Consider the following 19,329-nt stretch of genomic DNA (forward strand, 5'->3'; position numbering starts at 1 on the left):
ATACTGACCTTAAAAGCGTTAAACGCAAACCCCAATAACTTTTGAAGTAATTTGGGTTCTTCTGCAGCTGCGCAAATGTCACAGTCCTTCCGTTCTTCCGTTCCGATAGCAATCCTCAAGAACAGAATTTCCACAAGTATGAAAATAACAATGGAGTCTTCTAAATCGTTTCCTTCCAAAATTGCGAGCATATTCTTAATGTTATTGATGAAAAATTGCTCGAAGGAGTCGATGTTACAGGTCTGAAACACCACAGAAAGTACATCTTTCGCAATCGTGTACCAATGCTGAGGTTTCTTCATAACCATGGTGTATATGTGTTCTAAGAATAAAGGGTGGACACTTGGATCCAGTTGGTACATGAATTTTCTTAGTAGTGTGTTTATATCTACACTTGGGGGTATTTTCACGTAGATTTCTGTTAAATATTTGAAAATTATCGGTGATTTTATCACAGGGAAGAATGTAAGTAGTTTGTTGAAACTGTTAGTGACAATTTCTTGATTTGATGATTGGGATGAGATTTTTTCGTTCAATAGCATCAATGAAGTTTTCAAACTGGAACTAAAATAGAAGATTTAGTATTTTATAATATATAAGAGGTCTGACTATTAAATAACGAGACAGCGCGCGAAGAAGGCGTCCTAGAGGGAAAGAGTGGGAAACGAAAGCAGCATTGGATAGCTGGAAGTGTCTATTCTTTCAGTACGAAAACACGTTTTTGTTGCTGTAGTAGTATTTTTTCTGTAGAGGTTAGAAAATAACGTGTTTTTTCTCATTCCGATAACAATGTGTGACGAAAAACATGAGCAACGGATTATTGTGAAATTTCTCGTTAAATTAAAAAAAAAACTCCAACTGAGTGCTGTAGTTTGTTGAAAGAGGCCTATGGTGAGAATTGACTATCTCGTGCGCGTGTTTTCGAATAGTATAAACGGTTTTCTGAAGGCCGAGAGAGCGCTAAAGATGACCAACGTCCAGGTCGACCTGTCTGTTTTAACTCCGCAAACAGTGACCAAAATAAATGAAATTGTGCGCGGATATCGTCGTATGAGCATTCGAATGATTGCTGAGACTGTAAACGCCGATAAAGAAACTGTCAGAAAAAATTTACATGACGAATTGAACATGAAGAAAGTCCGTGCGAAGTTGGTCCCAAAAAATTTGACCCCTGACCAAAAGCTCGTCCGTCAACATATCTGCTCAGATTTTCTTGAGAGGTTACACGAAGAGCTTGAATTAATGGAAAATATCATCACTTGCGATGAAACCTGGATATTCAAATACGATGTTGAAACTAAGCGACAATCCATGTACTGGAAAACTCCTGCATCGCCAAGAATGAAAAAACAAGGATGTCGAAATCAAAATTTAAAGCCATGCTAATCGTTTTTTTCAACATTAACGGCATCGTGATGACTGAATGGATTCCAGGGGGTCAAACTGTAAACCAAACTAAGTATTTGAAATTTTTGACAACAAGCCGTGGATCTTGCACCAGGACAACGCACCTGCCCATAACGCGCTGTCTGTGAAGCGTTATTTAGCCGCTAGAGGCATTCCAGTGCTCGAACACCCGCAGTACTCGCCTGATTTAGCACCCTGTGACTTTTTCCTGTTTCCGAAGATCAAGTCTACCTTAAAAGGAATCTGGTTCGAGTCGATGGAAGAGGTGAAGCGAAAAACGGCGGAGCCCTTAAAAGCTCTACCAAAAGAAGACTTCCAGCATTGCTTTGACCAATGGAAAAAACGAATGGAACGGTGTGTGGCGAGGGAAGGGGAATATATTGAAGGAGAGCATTCGATTGTAAAATAATTTTTAAAATAAAACTCTTTTTCATAAGCAGTCTCGATATTTAATAGACAGACCTCGTAATGAATAAATCAAAGATACAGAATTAGGTAAAGGCAAATCCAGCAAAACAATATAAAAACTCACCTTTGCTCTTCTGATACATCACTCTTCGTTATCTTCGCCAGAAGTTCAAATATGTCTATACAATTGACTCCATTCTCTCTAATCATACAATCCACCAACCAATCTTGCATATCCGAAGACCCAGAGTCGCATATTTGGACAAAAAGTGCTAAAAACTCCATACCAAGAATAATACTTTCCTTACTAACACTGAAATACTCTGCAAAGCGACTCCAAGACTTCAATACACAGTTCGCAATCTCATTAAATGACTGTTTATACTGTTTATCTTTGACAACATTGTTTAAAACAAGCATAATAATGTCTACAGTAAGTTTGATATTATTTTTGTCCAATGAAAGCTTCAAAAACGTTTCAAAATCTCGTACAACCGCTGGAATAACGGCTTCAGCGAAAATATTCAAAAAATACAAGCCAAACGGAAGTTCCTTCCCCATCTCAACACTGTGAACCGACAAATCGGAATGAACTGGATCAATAAGTTTCTTCGTACTATTATTTTCAGTCAAAACAAACTTCAGAAGAGCAACAGTGTAACTCAACGATGTATCTTGCAAATTATTTATAAAAATCGTTCCATTAGAAGCCCTTTCCCCAAAATTTCTAAAGTAAGTCTCTAATAAGGAGTTAACATGTGGAAACAGTTGCATGTCTTGTCCAATTGTGGTACTATGAAGCAAAACCACACCCTTTAGTAAGTTCCTCTGTTTTAAGGACATGTTCTTTTCTAGATCGATAGAAGAATATTTGTAATTTTGTATAATGTCCATCAATGTCGATTTTAAAGCAGCTACAGAAGTTTTTGGGAGTTTACTTGGTAACGTATTTAACAAGATCACTAGTATATCTGTGTATTCCGTACTGGTAAGGTTTACTAGACCCAGCTCTTGTGGAGTTAACACTAAATAAGCCACTAATTTATAAAATTCTTTTGTCCATATAGAGTTTGATTTACGACAAAGAAGTTCATTGTGAATTATAGCGTTATACAACTTTAGAATCGATAATATACACGCCGATTTCAACGTCACAAACATATCTTTGTCCAAAGTAGTAAATGTCCAAGATTTTCTCGCGATTAAACTCAAACACGTACTCAAATCTGCTGTTTGTAGTTTTTCCAAAAACTTCTGCGTTTCGCTAAATACACCTTCGTCAAAATTAACTGTTTCTAAGTTGTTTTTGACAATAAACTTGTAGCCATCCAAGCAGCACAATAGATTACGAAGGTAGTTCAGGAAATTGGAGCAGTCGCAGTATGATTGCTCGCTTAGAGAGGAAAACTTGATCACCTTCACGTCATACAGATTCGCTACAGTAGTGTCTAAATGTTCCTCTATAAATTCGTGCAAGTTTATTTTACTTTCACTCGATAACGGAGCTATGTTTATGAATAATCCCATACAGGCTTCTCTGCAGTGTATGCTTCGACTTCCTGTTTGGTTCAGCAGCCATAGAGAGACGTCTGTAAGCACACCTTGGCCCAAATCATTCGGTACTCGACGTTTTTTATCTTCTCTACGGAAAATCCCAGGTTTTTCCATGATCACGCGTTGCAGGTGAGCAAGAGAAGGTTTTAACTGAACAACGGTGGATGTCTCTTCAAGATCCAGTACAGAATCCAAACTCAGAACAAAAATATGTAAAATTTCCAACCAAAATACGTTCACTATACGTTCTTCTTCTCTGAGCTCTCTATAGGTGCTGTTGAAGATGAGAGCGGCACCTAGCTTTTTTACTGAATCGGGATGACTGCTGAAGAAGCGCATATTTTTTATAAGAACTTTTATGCTGGATGTGGGATCCAGATTCTCGTGTTTTGTGGTCCATTTGACGAATTCACTCAAGCATTTGCCGGAAAAGTCTTTAAGGTTCGAGTTGGTGGGGTGTGTTATTCCTTCCTAAAAATATAACTTTATTAATTATTAGTTTTTGATGACACGTTTGATGGCACACAGCATTTTAAATAGTACAATAAAATTATGTCCGCATATGGAAGAAGTAAATTAAGGTAGCAACAATTGCCGGTCGAATAGGAAGATTGGGGAGCCATGCAGATCTCGCAGAGGGGAGATATGACGAAGAGGAAAGCAGGCTAGAGGCGAATTATCAGAAAGACCAAAAACTCGCCACGGTTTGTAGCTCGCACGGCGAGTATTTACGTATTTATGTACATTAAAGTGAAGTAAGAAGTGAAATATTATAATAAAAGTTCTATTTGTTGTATAAAATCAATTTTTAAGTGTATCTGTTTTTACAAATCCCTATTTTTCAGGTATTTAAATATTTCTAACAAAATATTGACTACTGCATACAGATGAGCTTAACTGTCGCTTGGAAAACTGTAATAATGTATATCTCTTTATTTTTGATTTAGTGAAAGCACTTTTTATCTCTGGCAATTGGTCGTGAGACCTTTTTACCAAACTGTCCTTTTATTAAACTTACATCATGAAAATCTGAGCTCTTGCGAAAAGCTTGCAACTTTCCTCCAGAAAGTATTAAATTTTTTCTGGTTTACTACTTATTTTATCGGTTTATATATCTTACTAAGGTTTTTGCAGTCAAATTCATTCTATAAATGATGTATTATATGATAAAGGAATTGGAATGCGACCTTGAGCCACCAATAAATTGACCGTCACCTAACCTGACCGTCGTATTTAATGTTGGATCTTCTATACCCAATTTTTCGACGTATTTCTAGCCTTCTTCTTCACGTGCCATCTCCGCGACGGAGGTTGGCAATCATCATGGCTATTCTGATCTTAGATGCTGCTGCTCTGAATAGTTCAATTGATGTGCATCCGTACCATTCCCTCAAGTTACGCAACCATAAGATTCTTCTTCTTCCTACACTTCTCTTGCCCTGGATTTTGCCTTGTATAATCAATTGAAGTAGGTTGTATCTCTATCATGAGATACAAGAGGTTGTAGATTCATCGATAGATTTACCGCCATCTCTCTTTAGCATTTATCATTTAGCAGAATACAAAAGTAACATTAGAATAAATAGAAATCAGATTATAGAAAAGACATTTAAGATTTGATTTCAAATTTTCGTTCTATTTAGGACTTATCAGAGCGCCTCAATAGGAAGCCCTAAACGTGAAATCAAATCTTTTCCGTCAAGGGAAGTGATAATAAAATAACTTCCTAAGAAAGCATACCGCGATATCTAAAAATAAAGCAAAAAGTAAAAATCCGAAGATTTCTAACTAATGACCACTAATTCGGAAACAGCGGCCCGAAAAATACTTTTATGCCTTTACCAAATCTTGTGATACATCTTTGCAAAAATGTAGACCTCTGTTATGAAGAAATTATTGTTGATTTTCATGAAAAAGCCATTTTGACCTCTAAATGACCTTTATAAATATTCTCAAAGACAGAGCAAATACCTCTTGCTGATTACATTTTCAAAATCCAATTAAATTCGTAAGGGTGATCTTTGTCAGGGCGCTATGGACTAAGTAACATCATCCGCAAGAACAAGCTAACGCCATTAAATTCTTGCAGTAAATACCAACTTTGATGACCTTCAGCGCCCTCAAATTTTGGTTTTTGGGTCCTGTGTCCATTGAGACTTTTGTTCGACACATTTAATACTACAACATGGCATAGTTTGGACAGATTTAACCGAGGGCATTTTCCCATAAGGTTTGTGTGTTGCCGAGAGGGGGCGTTTGGGCCTGTAGGACCCATCGCCAGCTCTTCGGGCTTCTTCCTATCCCCGGAATTGGATCGGGTATTCACCATCTTTGGTTTGTCGCTGGTAGAAAGGTTAAATACTACCGCTGTTATAAATAACAGTTCCAGTGACAAATATCTGTTATAGGTAACGGTTCCAAGGAACAGTTACAAAGTAACAGAGCAAAAAATGGAAAACAGATAGGTAAAAATTATCTAAGTATTCCTTGGCTTACGGAAGGAATAACTTAGTAAACAATTAAATTAAATGGTATAAAAATATAATGCAAAGAAAAAAATGTTTCTAAGTGTTTCTTGACTTACGGAAGAAACAACTTAGGACAGAAATATAGATAAATGAAATATGTAAATGTGAGAGTAAAATATGGAAATATTTCTAAGTGTTTCTTAACTTACGGAAGAAACGACTTAGAGTGGAAAAATAAAATACTCAAAATATAAAACGAGAAATGCAAAAATGAAACAGATTATAGAAATATGTCTAAGTGTTTCTTGACTTACGGAAGAAACAACTTAGAATAGAAAATAAACAAGAGAATCAAATATAGTAAAATAAATGCACAAATATTTATAAGTGTTTCTTGACTTACGGAAGAAACGACTTATAAAAGAAAATAAGAAAAATCAAATATAGAAAAGATGTGAAAATATTGCTAAGTGTTTCTTGACTTACGGAAGAAACAACTTAGCATAAAATAGAAAATGAAAGAAACAAATGTATTAAGTATTTTCTTAACTTAAGAAAAATATCTTAGATAAAATATCGGAAATAATAATGCAACAATGATTATGAAAATATTTCTAAGAGTTCTTTGACTTACCGGAAAAGAACGGCTTAGACAAACAATTAAAATAACAAGTCAAATATTCAGAGAAATATTTCTAAGAGTTCTTTGACTTACCGGAAAGAACTACTTAGACAAAGTACAAATCAAAATATAAAATATAAAAAGCAAGATAAATATTTCTAAGTGTTCTTAACTTACGGAAGAACAACTTAGACACAAAATACAAGAAAAATAAACAATCAAAATAACCAATTAAAATATCAAACAATCAGTATATGAACAAATATAGATCAAAGTAATATTCTAACCTGAAAAGGTCTGAATATACAATAATGCTAAAATAAAAATGGTATATAAGAAATCAGAAATAAAACAATAACTTAGTAGGAACAATAATAGCACCGACTAGGTCTACAGTAGAAGAGGCAAGCTCGACTGACTGATGAGAGAAAATCTACCTGCTTTTATGTAAAACAAATCCTTTGTTTTACGTAGCGAAAGTGGAATTTCCCTGCATCGAATCAATTAGAAATTTGGATTTGGCCAACCTTGGAATTCCCAAGTATTTTAACGGATATCCAAATTCCTTGATGCGTCGAGGACATGTGCGGGGTCCTTTGAATTACAAACGTCATTTGTCGTCCTCCTTCATCATTTCTTTCTTGCTGACATCTATTTGACCTTCGCGGATCAACTCAGATTTGTTGTATCGTACAAAAGTTACAGTTAGCAAAAGTTTGTGAAGGTTATAGGACCATAAGCCTAATGAACCATCTGCTGAAGCTGTTTTTAAAAGTCAGACACAAAAGAATTTACCGGAAATGCGAGGAACAAATTGCACCCAATCAGTTTGGATTTGTTAACGCCGTTGGTACGAGGGAAGCTTTATTTAGCGTGCATGTATTGTTTCAGAAATGTAGAGATATCACCTGTGATGTTTTTGCATGCCTGATTGACTAGAAGAAGGCTTTGATTAGAAGAAGTTCATGCCTGACGATAGAGTCAGGCATGAACAAATGATGGAAGTGCTGAACAGGACAGGGATTGACGGAAGACCTGAAAATAATAGCTAATCTGCATAATCAAAGAAAACATAACTGGAGCAAATCTGTAAGTGAACCAAATGAGAATTGAACGTGTCTCACAATACAACTACTTGCGAAGTATAATCAATGAGTAGTGGGACAATACCCAAGAGATTAAATGTCGGATCGGAAAGGCAAAAAGTGCATTCTTGACTATGAGCTCTGTGTTCAAGACCGTTTTTTACGACTTCGCATCCTATGACGAACGATTTGTAACTACCAGAAGCTTACAATCCCAACTTGAAGATGTTCATAATGTTCGAATCAGCTATAAACTATTCGCCAACGTCTCAAGGATGGTAAGTTGGTAAATCGTATACGTGCCAGACGGCCAGCTTTGACCGTAGCTCATCGCAGAGCGCTTTTAGAATTTGCACGAAATCATATCCATTGGTTGGAGGCTGATTGGAATAGAATTCTGTTTACAGATGAGAGCAGATTCTGGGAGGGTCGCTTATGGTCTGGGGTGGCGTTTCTTTAACGGGTCGTACAGACTTGGTGGTGTTGAATAACGGTATCATCAACGCTCACCGATATATCGTTGACGTTCTTCAAGACCACGTTGTGCCATTTGCTCCTTATATTAGCGAAAATTTTGTTCCAATGCACGATAATGCACGACCGCACGTTGCAAATACAGTGCAAAATTATCTAGAGGAAATTGGAATCAATGTTATGGAATGGCCAGCGAACGGCGAAATGGCCACTCTGCAGGAACTGGAACAACGTCTTGTCCAAATTTGGAATGAACTGAATCAGAATACTTTAAGACCGTTTATTTTAAGTACGAATCGTCGATGCCAAGCTGTCATTCGTAGCAGGGGTGGAAATACGTCTTATTATTCAAGAAACAATTTCTATTTTTAGAATTAGAGATTTTGTTGTTAATTGTTTTAAGATTGTGTTAAGTTTATGAATATTGAGGATGGTTAGCGACAACATCACTAAATATGTTTGTTTTACAAAGTAAAGTAATACGATCTAAAATGCTTTTCATTTCAGTTTATATTTTCCTATTATATGGTAAGTTGGAGTATGGTAATATGGGTTGTAGTATGGTAAGTGTGGCGTTAATTTCTTGGAGCAGTGTATTATTGATTTACTTGTACACATACCAGAAGCGTATCGATGATGATACTAGTATGCTTTCCACGGGCCTTAGGAGAGGTATACCAGTGAACTATCTGCAGGAACAACGGCTGGAATATTTGTCTAACGACCTGGTCGATGTCACAGCTCAACAAGAGCAGTGGCGTAGCGATAGTTTTTAACATGTCGTTTAACTCTTCTAAACCTGCCGTGGACATTTGTTTGGCTAAAAATAAAGTCAATAGTCAATCAATGTAATAAATTGCATCAAAAAAATGTAAAATGGCGATATCATGATATATCTGTGTCAAAATAATTAATAGTATTCATATATGAGCATAATTCTAGTTTCCAGCTATACTAAATATACTAGGTGCTGTACAGGAAAATCTAATGTAGGAAATATTATATTGTAAAGTAAATTTATAAAAATAAATTATAACTTACTTACCTCTGCCTAAAAAAACCATCGCACAAGCCTGCAGCAATTCGCACGATGTAATTCTCGTTTTTCTATCGCTACTATAAAGAGCCAAATCTATTATTCTCGGTAAAAACGTATCCAAACACACATCCAGTTGAATATCGTAAGGCAAAGATACTTTCAAATGCGAACTTTGTCCGCCGATTAAATTTTTAACGAACGTACTATCGGAAAAGACGAAATTTTGACAAGTTTTGAAGCTCTGACGACCGATGAAGGATAGTATTTTTCTCTGGAGTTTCACTAGTTCGGGTTCGGTTTCCTCTAGAACCGTTCGTTTCTTTAAGGCTTTCATGGTTTTACGTCGTTTTTGGACAGGTTGAGTGCTGTAGCCTTTGAGAGATTTGCTACGCAAAAAGCTGTCCAAACTGTGGATTATTTTACCTATAACGAAAAAACAATCCGTCCTGTATTATACGTGTAATTTAATTACTACACTAAGCAAGTTTATAAAAAATAAGTCTTTTTTCGTTACAAGTGTATAAAATGCAGATAACAAAAATAAAAACATAAATGCAGATAACAAAAATAACAACAATGAATTAGTAGATAAACTATTAAATTTCCTAAAGGAATAAAAAATATGTTCTCTCAACTCAAACCAAAATAGCTCGATTTTAACCATGTTAACTACAGTCATTAATAAACTAACAAAATAGTTCAAAATTGCATCGTGGAATTCTAATAGCATTTTAATCCATGTACTAGAGATATCATTGTTTTTAAAAATCAATAATTAAGTAATATTAATATCATGAATGTGTTGCTTGTGTGAGTCCATTTCAAAAGGTAAAAGAAATAATAAATTAGACTTACTCACAATCAATTTAATTTAACTATCCAGACGACCGGTTTCGCTTTCTACAATATGCAAAGCATCTTCAGGTCTCGATACAAAGTTAAATAAATGCTGAAATAATCTATTTCATGTACATCTATTCTCATTCATTGTCTCACAACTGTCACCTTCAAAAATAAAAATTTCAATAAATAACACACATTTCATAAATATATCTCTAGAATAAATATAAATAACTTAATGGTATAGAACATTACTTTCATCAAACAAACAATTACATTACACCTATCTCTACTTCATTGAATAAAATCTGTCTCCTCAAGAACTTCCCCGTTTACTGTCAAACAATTACAATAGCAGACTTGAGTTCTCCAATCAACAATACAGGATAGTTTGAACCACGTTCTTTCAACCATCAATTAATAGAGTACCGGCATGTAAGTAATGTTTTATTTATTTAAATATAAGGTTGAATGCTCGAATAAATGAACTTTGATCAAATAAAAGGCATATATCGAGCACAGTTTAATTTAAGTACTTTCGATCCCTAGATCATCTTCAGGGGCATTTCGTCAATTGCGGCCTATCTGACAAGAACAAAATGTCATAGTGAACATTAATTATATGTTTATGACATTTTTTTCTTGTCAGATATGCCGCAATTGACGAAATGCCCCTGAAGATGATCTAGGGATCGAAAGTACTTGGGCAAGAATAAATTAAACTGTGCTCGATATATGCCTTTTATTTGATCAAAGTTCTTTTATTGTTCATTCATTAATTTATTACAGTTTAATAGACTATTTTACCAATTTGTGGGTCTTACCTTGTCTGCTTAAACATTTTATTCATTTTGAAAAACCACAGACATGTAATATTGGCATAATTACTGTAATTTATATAATTTATATCATCTATCTTTGTTTATCTTTATTAGACAACACCCTAACTTTGTATCGAGACCTGAAGGTGCTTTGCATATTGTAGAAAGCGAAACCGGTCGTCTGGATAGTTAAATTAAATTGATTGTGAGTAAGTCTAATTTATTATTTCTTTTACCATTTAATATTAATATCTGAAAGCTATGCCACATAAAGAACGGTTATTAAGATACCTTACTATACTGTGTATTGTGCAAACCATCCAGACGGAGGAGCACCTGCAGACTCTGCCGTTATTATTAAATCAAAAGTTAAACACTATACAGTCCAACCTTATATTACGGAAAAAATCCAAGCAGCATTCATTAAAATCAAAATAAACGCCTCTCTCAGTGTAGCATCAGTCTACAGTCCACCTAAACATCTCATTTCAAATTATATTGAATCGAGGTGCTCGATTATATTATTACTATACTGTGTATAGAGTTCTTAAAAAAATCTTATAGAAAAATGCACTGAATATAATAAACCACTAGCTTTAATATTTGTCGACTATGAAAAGGCATTCGACACCGTAAATCAACAAAAAATGTTGGAAGCCTTGACAGAATGCCGAATTGACTATCGGTATATAAATATAATTAAACACATATACCAAAACGCAACAGCCAGTGTTAGAGTGGGTGATCGTCAAACCCAGAAATTCCCGATACAACGTGGAGTACGCCAGGGGGACACCATATCGCCGAAACTGTTCACTACGCTTTTGGAATATATATGTAAAAGGGCAAAACTGACCGACAAGGGCATAAACATAAACGGAGAAAGGCTTAGCCATCTAAGGTTTGCAGATGATATTGTACTAATAGCTGATAGGATAGATGAGGCCAAAGAACTTTTAAATCAGCTCTACCTTTCCTCGCTAGAAGGGGGATTGAAAATAAATATATCTAAAACCCACATGATGACAAATCTTGTAGTCAGCGAAGATATATGCGTAGGAACAAGATCCATAGACCAGGTAATGGCCTATAAATACCTAGGTCATGAGATTCGCATAGGAAAAGATAACCAAACCGTTGAGCTTCTCCATCGTATAAGACTGACTTGGGCAGCCTTCGGCAACCTGAACCATATTTTCAAATCGTCTGATATACCAATATGCCTTAAAAGAAAAACGTTTAATCAGTGTGTTTTGCCAGTGTTAACTTACGGTGCGGAAACGTTGACCATGACAAGGAGAACAGTTCAAAAGATTCGTGTGTGTCAAAGGGCGATGGAGCGTGCTATGTTGGGCGTTTCACTACGAGACAAGATCCCAAATCGCCAGCTACGATAAAGAACAGGAGTGGCTGATGCAGTAGAGAGAGTAGCAACACTAAAATGGAACTGGGCAGGTCACGTGGCTCGAATGACAGATAATAGATGGACAAAGCGGATACTGGAATGGAGACCAAAAGATGATGCCTACCGAAGCAGAGGTCGTCCACCAACACGTTGGACTGACGATCTAAAACGTTGTCATAGGAATTGGATGCAAAAGGCACAAGATCGAAATAGATGGAAAATTATGAGGGAGATCTATGTCCAGCAGTGGATAAGCGAAGATTGAATGATGTGTATAGAGTAGATTGTAAACATGCAATGTAACAATACTTTCTAAAGCTCTGGAGAGATTAGGAGATGCCGAAAGCTCTTAATGAAGAAAAAATCCGAATCTGCACCTCCACGTGGTAGAAGGTGGGCAACATCAATGTTGATGGCTAACGCAGATAGCGACCGAGTGATTGTCGGTATAAGGAATCCCCTGCTTACCGACCAACGATTTCGGGCGGATGAGTCGGTAGGTAGTAGGACAATCTTTTGTTTTGGAGCTGAGAAATCGACTCCAAAGGCGGAAGAACCAATAAATTGATCAACTTCAGAAGAATGCACAAGGCAAGGGGAAAGCACTGAATTAAAGGTTCAACAGAACATCCCTAGTCATTCATCATGGCAAATACGCAAAAACGTCAAACCGTTACTGATAATAGAATCCGGAAACTAAGATCCAACAGGAAAGGAAAAGATCATATAAAAGACGAGGCCTTCCAGGTCGTTAGCAAACAAAATCCTCGTTTAGATAATAAAATTCCACGTCTAAGAATACACAAATGTAGACCAATAAGACTTGTAACATGGAATGTAAGAAGCTTGTACCAGGAAAATTAGACAATTTAATACAAGAAATGACCAGAATGGAAATAAATATAATGGGCATAAGTAACGTACAATGGTCAGACACCATATCGAGGGAAAACAAGGAGAAAGAGTGAATGACTACAAATATCTGGGAACATAGGTAAATGAAAACAATGACCAAGGTAGAGAAATGAGGGCACGCATTAAAATTGCAAGACAAGCATTTATAAAAATTAACACAATGTTTGTTAATCGAGACCTTCCTCAGGAGCTGAGGATAAGAGCCTTAAGACGCTACGTGTTCTCAATTTTGTTGTATGTAATGGAAAACTGGACAATAAAAGTGGATAATATAAAGAAGTTGGAATTGAGATGTGGTGCTATAGAAGGATTTTGAAAATACCATAGACCTAACGAGTTACAAACGCAGAAGTGTTAAGAAGGCTACAAAATGATCGCGTGGTCATAAAACACATCAAAACAAGAAAGCTGGAATATTTAGACCACACATGGCTCATAATCTATCTATATATCTATCTATCTATACAGCCATTGCTGTCCAAATCCTCTTCCTTCTTCCACGTCTCTCTATTGTAGGCAGTTTGTATCCACTTCGGGCCTGCGTGTTTCTTCAAGTCATCTTACCATCGCATTTGTGGCCTTCCTCTTTTTCGTTTGTAACTATATGGTCTCCAGTGTATAATCATCTTATTCCATCTGTCGTCTTTCTGTCTTATGGTATGTCCAGCGAACTTCCACTTAAGTTTTGCTATCTGCGTTAATATATCGGTCACTTTTGTTTTGTTGCGGATCCAAGTGCGGATGGCTCATAATGCAAGGTAAAATCGAGGGTAAAAGATCCATAGGAAGACGAAGAATTTCCTGGCTAAGAAACCTAAGAGAGTGGTATAGTTGCAGCTCAGTAGATCTTTTCAGAGTAGCCGCCAATAAGGTACGGATAGCTGTAATGATAGCCAATCTCCGATAAGAGAAGGAACTACAAGAAGAAGAAGAAGGTAACAATAATAAAAAATATATATATTATTATCACACCTATAAATCCTGAGCTGTACGAGTTGGCTCACGTAACGACAGTTCTTAACTCGAATATTCGAAGAATAGAATTAAAATAAAAACGCGACGAAGAGTATAATTGTCAATGAGTGCTGCGAAGAATATTATTTGTAATTGTATGCCAAGGAAAACTATAGTCCTTAATAAAACCTCAGCTACTCAGCAATACTAGTGAAATGTATCATATTATTAAAAAAAATGCCGGCGAAAAGAAATTTTCAATGAGTAATAGCGAACATAATAACTTTTAATTCTATGTTATCGAAGACTGTTATCGAAGACCTATTAATGCGGGTTGAAAAATGTAACTCCTCAATGCGTGAAGACGAAAAAAGTCCTTTGGAATACAGTAATTAATTTACATGAAGTACTTACCTAAAAACTGCTCGAAGTCTTCAACTGGTAACGTTTTCTGCCAGTGTTCCAATGTTTCTACACCCATCTCCGCCAAAGGCAAATAACTCCTACCCACCTCAAAGACGTTTACAAATGGAGTGACGCATAAGGGAAGAGTATGAGTGATGATACTAACAGGAGTCTCCAGCAGCACTTGTAGCGAAGAAATTAGCAAATCGTCTTTGAACTCGACCATTTTGTGAAGAAGTACAGGCAGAAAAGTCATCAAAGTCTCTTTGCAGTTGATTACGTCTTGGGAATCTGTGCTAGCATCGAACAGTGACAGTTGCCTTGATATCTTCAAGCAGTAGGAAAGAAGTTTGTAAAACCCACTGTTTAAGGGATGCTTTAAACACTTCGCTACAAGGTGGTCTATCATCTTACAAACGGAATTTTTCATGTAATCTGCTCTAACGTTATCAAAAATGAATTTATAAAAGTCCACGACGTTCAAAAATATGGAATAGTCGTTTCTTTCTTCAAGTTGGTATATTTTTTCCATATCAGTTAAGGCGCTGTCTTCATCCTTTAACTTAACAGATACATTCAGTTTATTTACAAGAATCATTAACGCCTTGACCAATTCTTGAATGATCCTCTCCAAAACGTATTTCCTGTCTTGCATGTGGAATTCGTATTTGTCGTAATGTCTATAGGAATGTAGCTTTAAGATGTTGGTCCATAAGGGGTAGTAGTTTTTTACGGTTATAATTTTTTGTGGGGAATCTTCCGAAAATGCCTCAAACGACGTATGTTGGTGGGAACAGCACCACACAACGCCTAAAATACAGAAATATATAAACGCAAGGAATTTCCAAATTTGCAACAATTTTCTTCTTTAAAAATCTAGAAAGACAAATTTCCACTAGCAAAAAAAATGCGCAATAAAATCTAATTTAAGGCTTCACTTGCTTTTGGCCATTTTTTATTTCAATTTCATCTTACAGGGACCCTTCCTCGTACCGCATGCTTACATTGATAACTGATGTCGAATAGCTTTTGTAATTACTTTTGTTATTTTTAGAATTATTGATACTAAAAGAACTTTATAAGTTAAATATTAGAGTTAAATCTAAAAGGCAGTCTGCTGAAATAGCTGTAGTGAAAATAAACTGTAATATATTTTGTGGAAGTGTAGAAAACAAGTTTTCAATGTTTTGTTCTTAGATAAAATGAACTTCCATCCAGTAACAGTCAAATCCATAGCTATTTATGCATTTTTTAAATGAAAAAACTTTTTTACCTCCCAAACCTATTTCATTTAATATTTCTTTTAAATGTAAAATAAACCTTTTACTTACCTTGATAAACGATATTTTCAATAAACGTATCAAAATGCTGAGTATTCTTCAAATAAAATATGGTGAGAAGTAAGGCATCAGTCACAATATAATGTTGCAGAATAGGCAACCTGTGGAACGATTTCACCATAGAAATAGCACCTTTTTGTAGGCAAAAAAACTCGCTGGCCGCAAACTGCTTAAATCGCATAAAATTGGCGATAGTTTGTATATAATCGGGAAGGTAGTCCCATTCGTTGTTGTCTTCTTTGTAGTCCTGGACAAAAGTTTTTTCGAAAACTTGCATTATGAAAAGAAATAGGTCTTTAACTTCTGTCGCATCTAAGTGCTTGTGGAAAGATTGAGAAAATTCCCGTAGACAGAAAACTGATAGACGCTTCTCTAAGGTCGAAGCTTCTTTTGTGTTCAGAACGGTTTTGCAGTAGTTCAGGAAATACTAAAATTGAATATTCAAAATTAAAGATTCGATATTTCAATTTGAATATTAATGATAATTTTGGAGTTATTTGTCAGTAATGTAACAAAATTCATAAACAAGGCCATTCAAATTTAAACCTAATTATTCAAACACATGCGATCTATTGAGACTCATTCCTCGGCCTGCGGATTCATCTTGTCAGTTAGATGATGCCCTTAGTATATATTAAAAGCTGCTTTTAATAAAGCTATACTCAAAAAAATGTTGCGTGAATAGATGTACAATTATTTTGCTTTACTTGTCTATACATACCTGTATAATTGGTATGCATGTAGCATCATTGCAGTCTTCCGTACTTTTAGAAATACACTGATAAATGGCCTTTAAAGTCGTTAAACCTACTTTTTGTTCTTCAGAGCCACAGGCCAGCCATATTAGCAGATTGTCATGCCAGAACTTATAGTCTTTGACTAATTCCTCTTTGAATAAGAAGGTGTTAACACCAAGGAACTTCATAGCCGCTAGAAAATAAGTACATATAATGATTTCATTATGATTCTGAGAGATAAAATGTTGCAAACTACTGTTGGTTTTTCAATAAATTTTATCATTTGATAAAAGATGACACGATGATATTCCCACTGGTATGGTACCACTGTTTCATGAACATGTATGAAATATAATGTAGATATGTCGACTCATTGTTGATGTTACAAAATTCTCACAAACAAAAATTGGAATGAGTCTTTCAAAATTAGGCGGCTAAGCTGGCCAAATGTAACTTAAGTCATGTGCTGATTAAGCAGAGACTGATCTACTTTTGGAAAATGTGATTTCAGTCATTAGAAGTGTGTAAGAAAATTTTTTGTTGTTGGTCACTCTACACTCTAATAATACATCTTACATTCAGAGCTTAAAAAATATGTTTCCATTCATATTAAAATAAGTAATCCATAATAATAATTTCCTTTTATACAGCTAGTATAGTTTGGCAGTAGAGTATATAGCAGGGTAGTATATTTTCCACAGTGGAAATTTCCTTCTTAAAATGAAAATAGTGAACTGTGTGTCTTATACAATTCTTACTATGATCCATAAATTTGATTGTTTTTCATCCCTGTACATGTTTGTGTATGATCTGAACATTGCCACAGCATTTTTTTGACAAACAATTTTGTAGACAGTGAATAGCGATATTTCTATCATAAATCTTTGCTTGTGTAACCTTTTCTCTTCAGTTCTCATGTTTTTTCTGTTCATAGTTTTATAAAACTTAGTCTTAATCTGTTGGTTATTGTCGACTCATTTTTTATTTGTTAAAGATATTTTGAGATTTTCAGTTTTTTAGCCCTTTCTCACTCCTTGGTTGATTTCAATTTTTTCTGCTCTTTTCACACCAGTGTTTACTATTTTTGTCTGCTAGCGCAGATTTTATTGCCTTGGCAAGATGTGGGGGATAGCTAGTGTCATTCATTATTTCCCAAATATTATTTTAATAAACACGGTCAAGAGGCTTTTTCAAAATTTTACTTCCGACTGTTTCTTATTTTTGCCAGATTTAAATCTCCCATGACTTAATATACTAATGTCTTTCATATGTATCATATTCAATATTAGTAATAAACTTATCCAGGGATTCTTGGTCAGTCTTGCCCCAAACAAGTTAGGACCCAAAAATTGGTAAAAAAAGTGTTACCTACAGTGTTTTTTAAAGAAAATGTAATTTTGATTGTTAATTGTTTCAAAACTGGCACAATGATGAATTGAAATTAATACTATAACACCTTGGGGCAGCTCAATGTCAAAATTCCTGATAAAAGTGCTAGTTTATACAAAAAATATTATTTTTCATGAAGATAACACTTTTAACATATCACAATTAGTGCTTTTTGACTTCTGATTGTAATATCCTCTCAAAATTTTATGTATGAGAAAAGATATCATTGAATGAATAGCTAATAGCAGCCCTAGAAACTTGTTTTGACAGTCTTTAGGGTTCTGAATTCAAATATCTAATTCATATAGTAGAAGATTACTTGAACAGGTGTGATAAAGTTCAGTGAGATTATATTGGGCAATAAAATGTATTTCAAATCATGAAATCATGTTTTTCTTATCAAATGTCAAACTTATTGAACAACATTCTATTTGGTGAAATTTGAAAAAGCAGTTTTAAACTTGTTACAATATTTCAGTTCTAAATAGCCCTAAATTGCTGTCCTGATTGTGATTTACTTTGCACACTAAATTATCTGTTCTTTATAAATATCTAAATTAAATAATTCAACCTGCCTGACTATGTTAACCAATAATTCCACATTATTAGAAAATATGTTGAAATAGATTCCTTGAAAAACTTGGCTTACCACTGAAACAATTGTAGTTTTGTTATCTAATTTTTCAAAATTTTAAAAACATTAATAAAATAATTATATTTATACCTCTATTGCCTGTTTTTATCCTATCTTTTAAAACCACCAGGTGTTTCAATATCTTATACATGTTAGTAACAACCCTCTTGTCTTCTGTCTTCTCTAAATTAAAAGGTGTACTTTCTAAATAATATAAAAATCCAGTAAATAAACCCTGTACAACATTATGTGACACTTTTCTGAGAATCAATGGGCACATTTTATCAAAGTTCAACACCATACTTTGTTTAATCTTGATTTTGGTAGAATCATCTGCTATGTATGGAAATTTATTCACTATGTAGCCTAGTAGTTCCATTTCCTTACCCTTTACTAAAAAAACACTTACTGAAATATTTTCATACTGTTGTTTTATATTCACATATACATTTACCTTGATCACCAGATTTTAACATTGAACAAAATAAAACAGCTTCCAAAAGCTCCTTATACACTGGTAAGACAGTGGCATCATACTCGCCGCTGTCTTTTTCCAAGTTTTTTAAAACTATATTGAACACCTTTACTTTAATAGATGATTCTGTATTTGCAGACTTAAATATTCTACAAGCTACTTTATATAGTGCAAATATGTCTTTTTCTTGAATTCTATTATAAAAATTATTCAAAATCGTATATATAATATCGCAAGCTAATTCACAGGCTTTCTTGAAATTTTTAATTTTTGAAGCTTCATCAATGAATTTTAGAAGCGAATTTTTTGTGTGGAAAAAGTGAGGCATACAGGAGTCTACAAAAAAATCGTGTAATA

General features: G+C 34.8%; 1 protein-coding gene across 1 annotated transcript in view; it reads right to left on the reverse strand.

The window, feature by feature from the left end:
- The window catches only part of LOC140437823 (DNA-dependent protein kinase catalytic subunit-like), a 53,933-nt gene that overhangs the window by 34,171 nt on the left and 433 nt on the right, over nt 1–19,329 (reverse strand). The window contains exons 2-10 of the mRNA XM_072527584.1: nt 18,952–19,308; nt 18,588–18,890; nt 16,459–16,667; nt 15,729–16,164; nt 14,407–15,207; nt 9,064–9,480; nt 8,639–8,838; nt 1,940–3,840; nt 9–564 (exon numbers count right to left, since the gene is read on the reverse strand). Coding sequence (XP_072383685.1) covers nt 9–564; nt 1,940–3,840; nt 8,639–8,838; nt 9,064–9,480; nt 14,407–15,207; nt 15,729–16,164; nt 16,459–16,667; nt 18,588–18,890; nt 18,952–19,308 — 5,180 coding nt within the window. The remainder of the gene's footprint in view (nt 1–8; nt 565–1,939; nt 3,841–8,638; nt 8,839–9,063; nt 9,481–14,406; nt 15,208–15,728; nt 16,165–16,458; nt 16,668–18,587; nt 18,891–18,951; nt 19,309–19,329) is intronic.

This window comes from Diabrotica undecimpunctata, chromosome 3 (genome assembly GCF_040954645.1).
Source record: "Diabrotica undecimpunctata isolate CICGRU chromosome 3, icDiaUnde3, whole genome shotgun sequence".
Taxonomy (NCBI): Eukaryota; Metazoa; Arthropoda; class Insecta; order Coleoptera; family Chrysomelidae; genus Diabrotica; species Diabrotica undecimpunctata.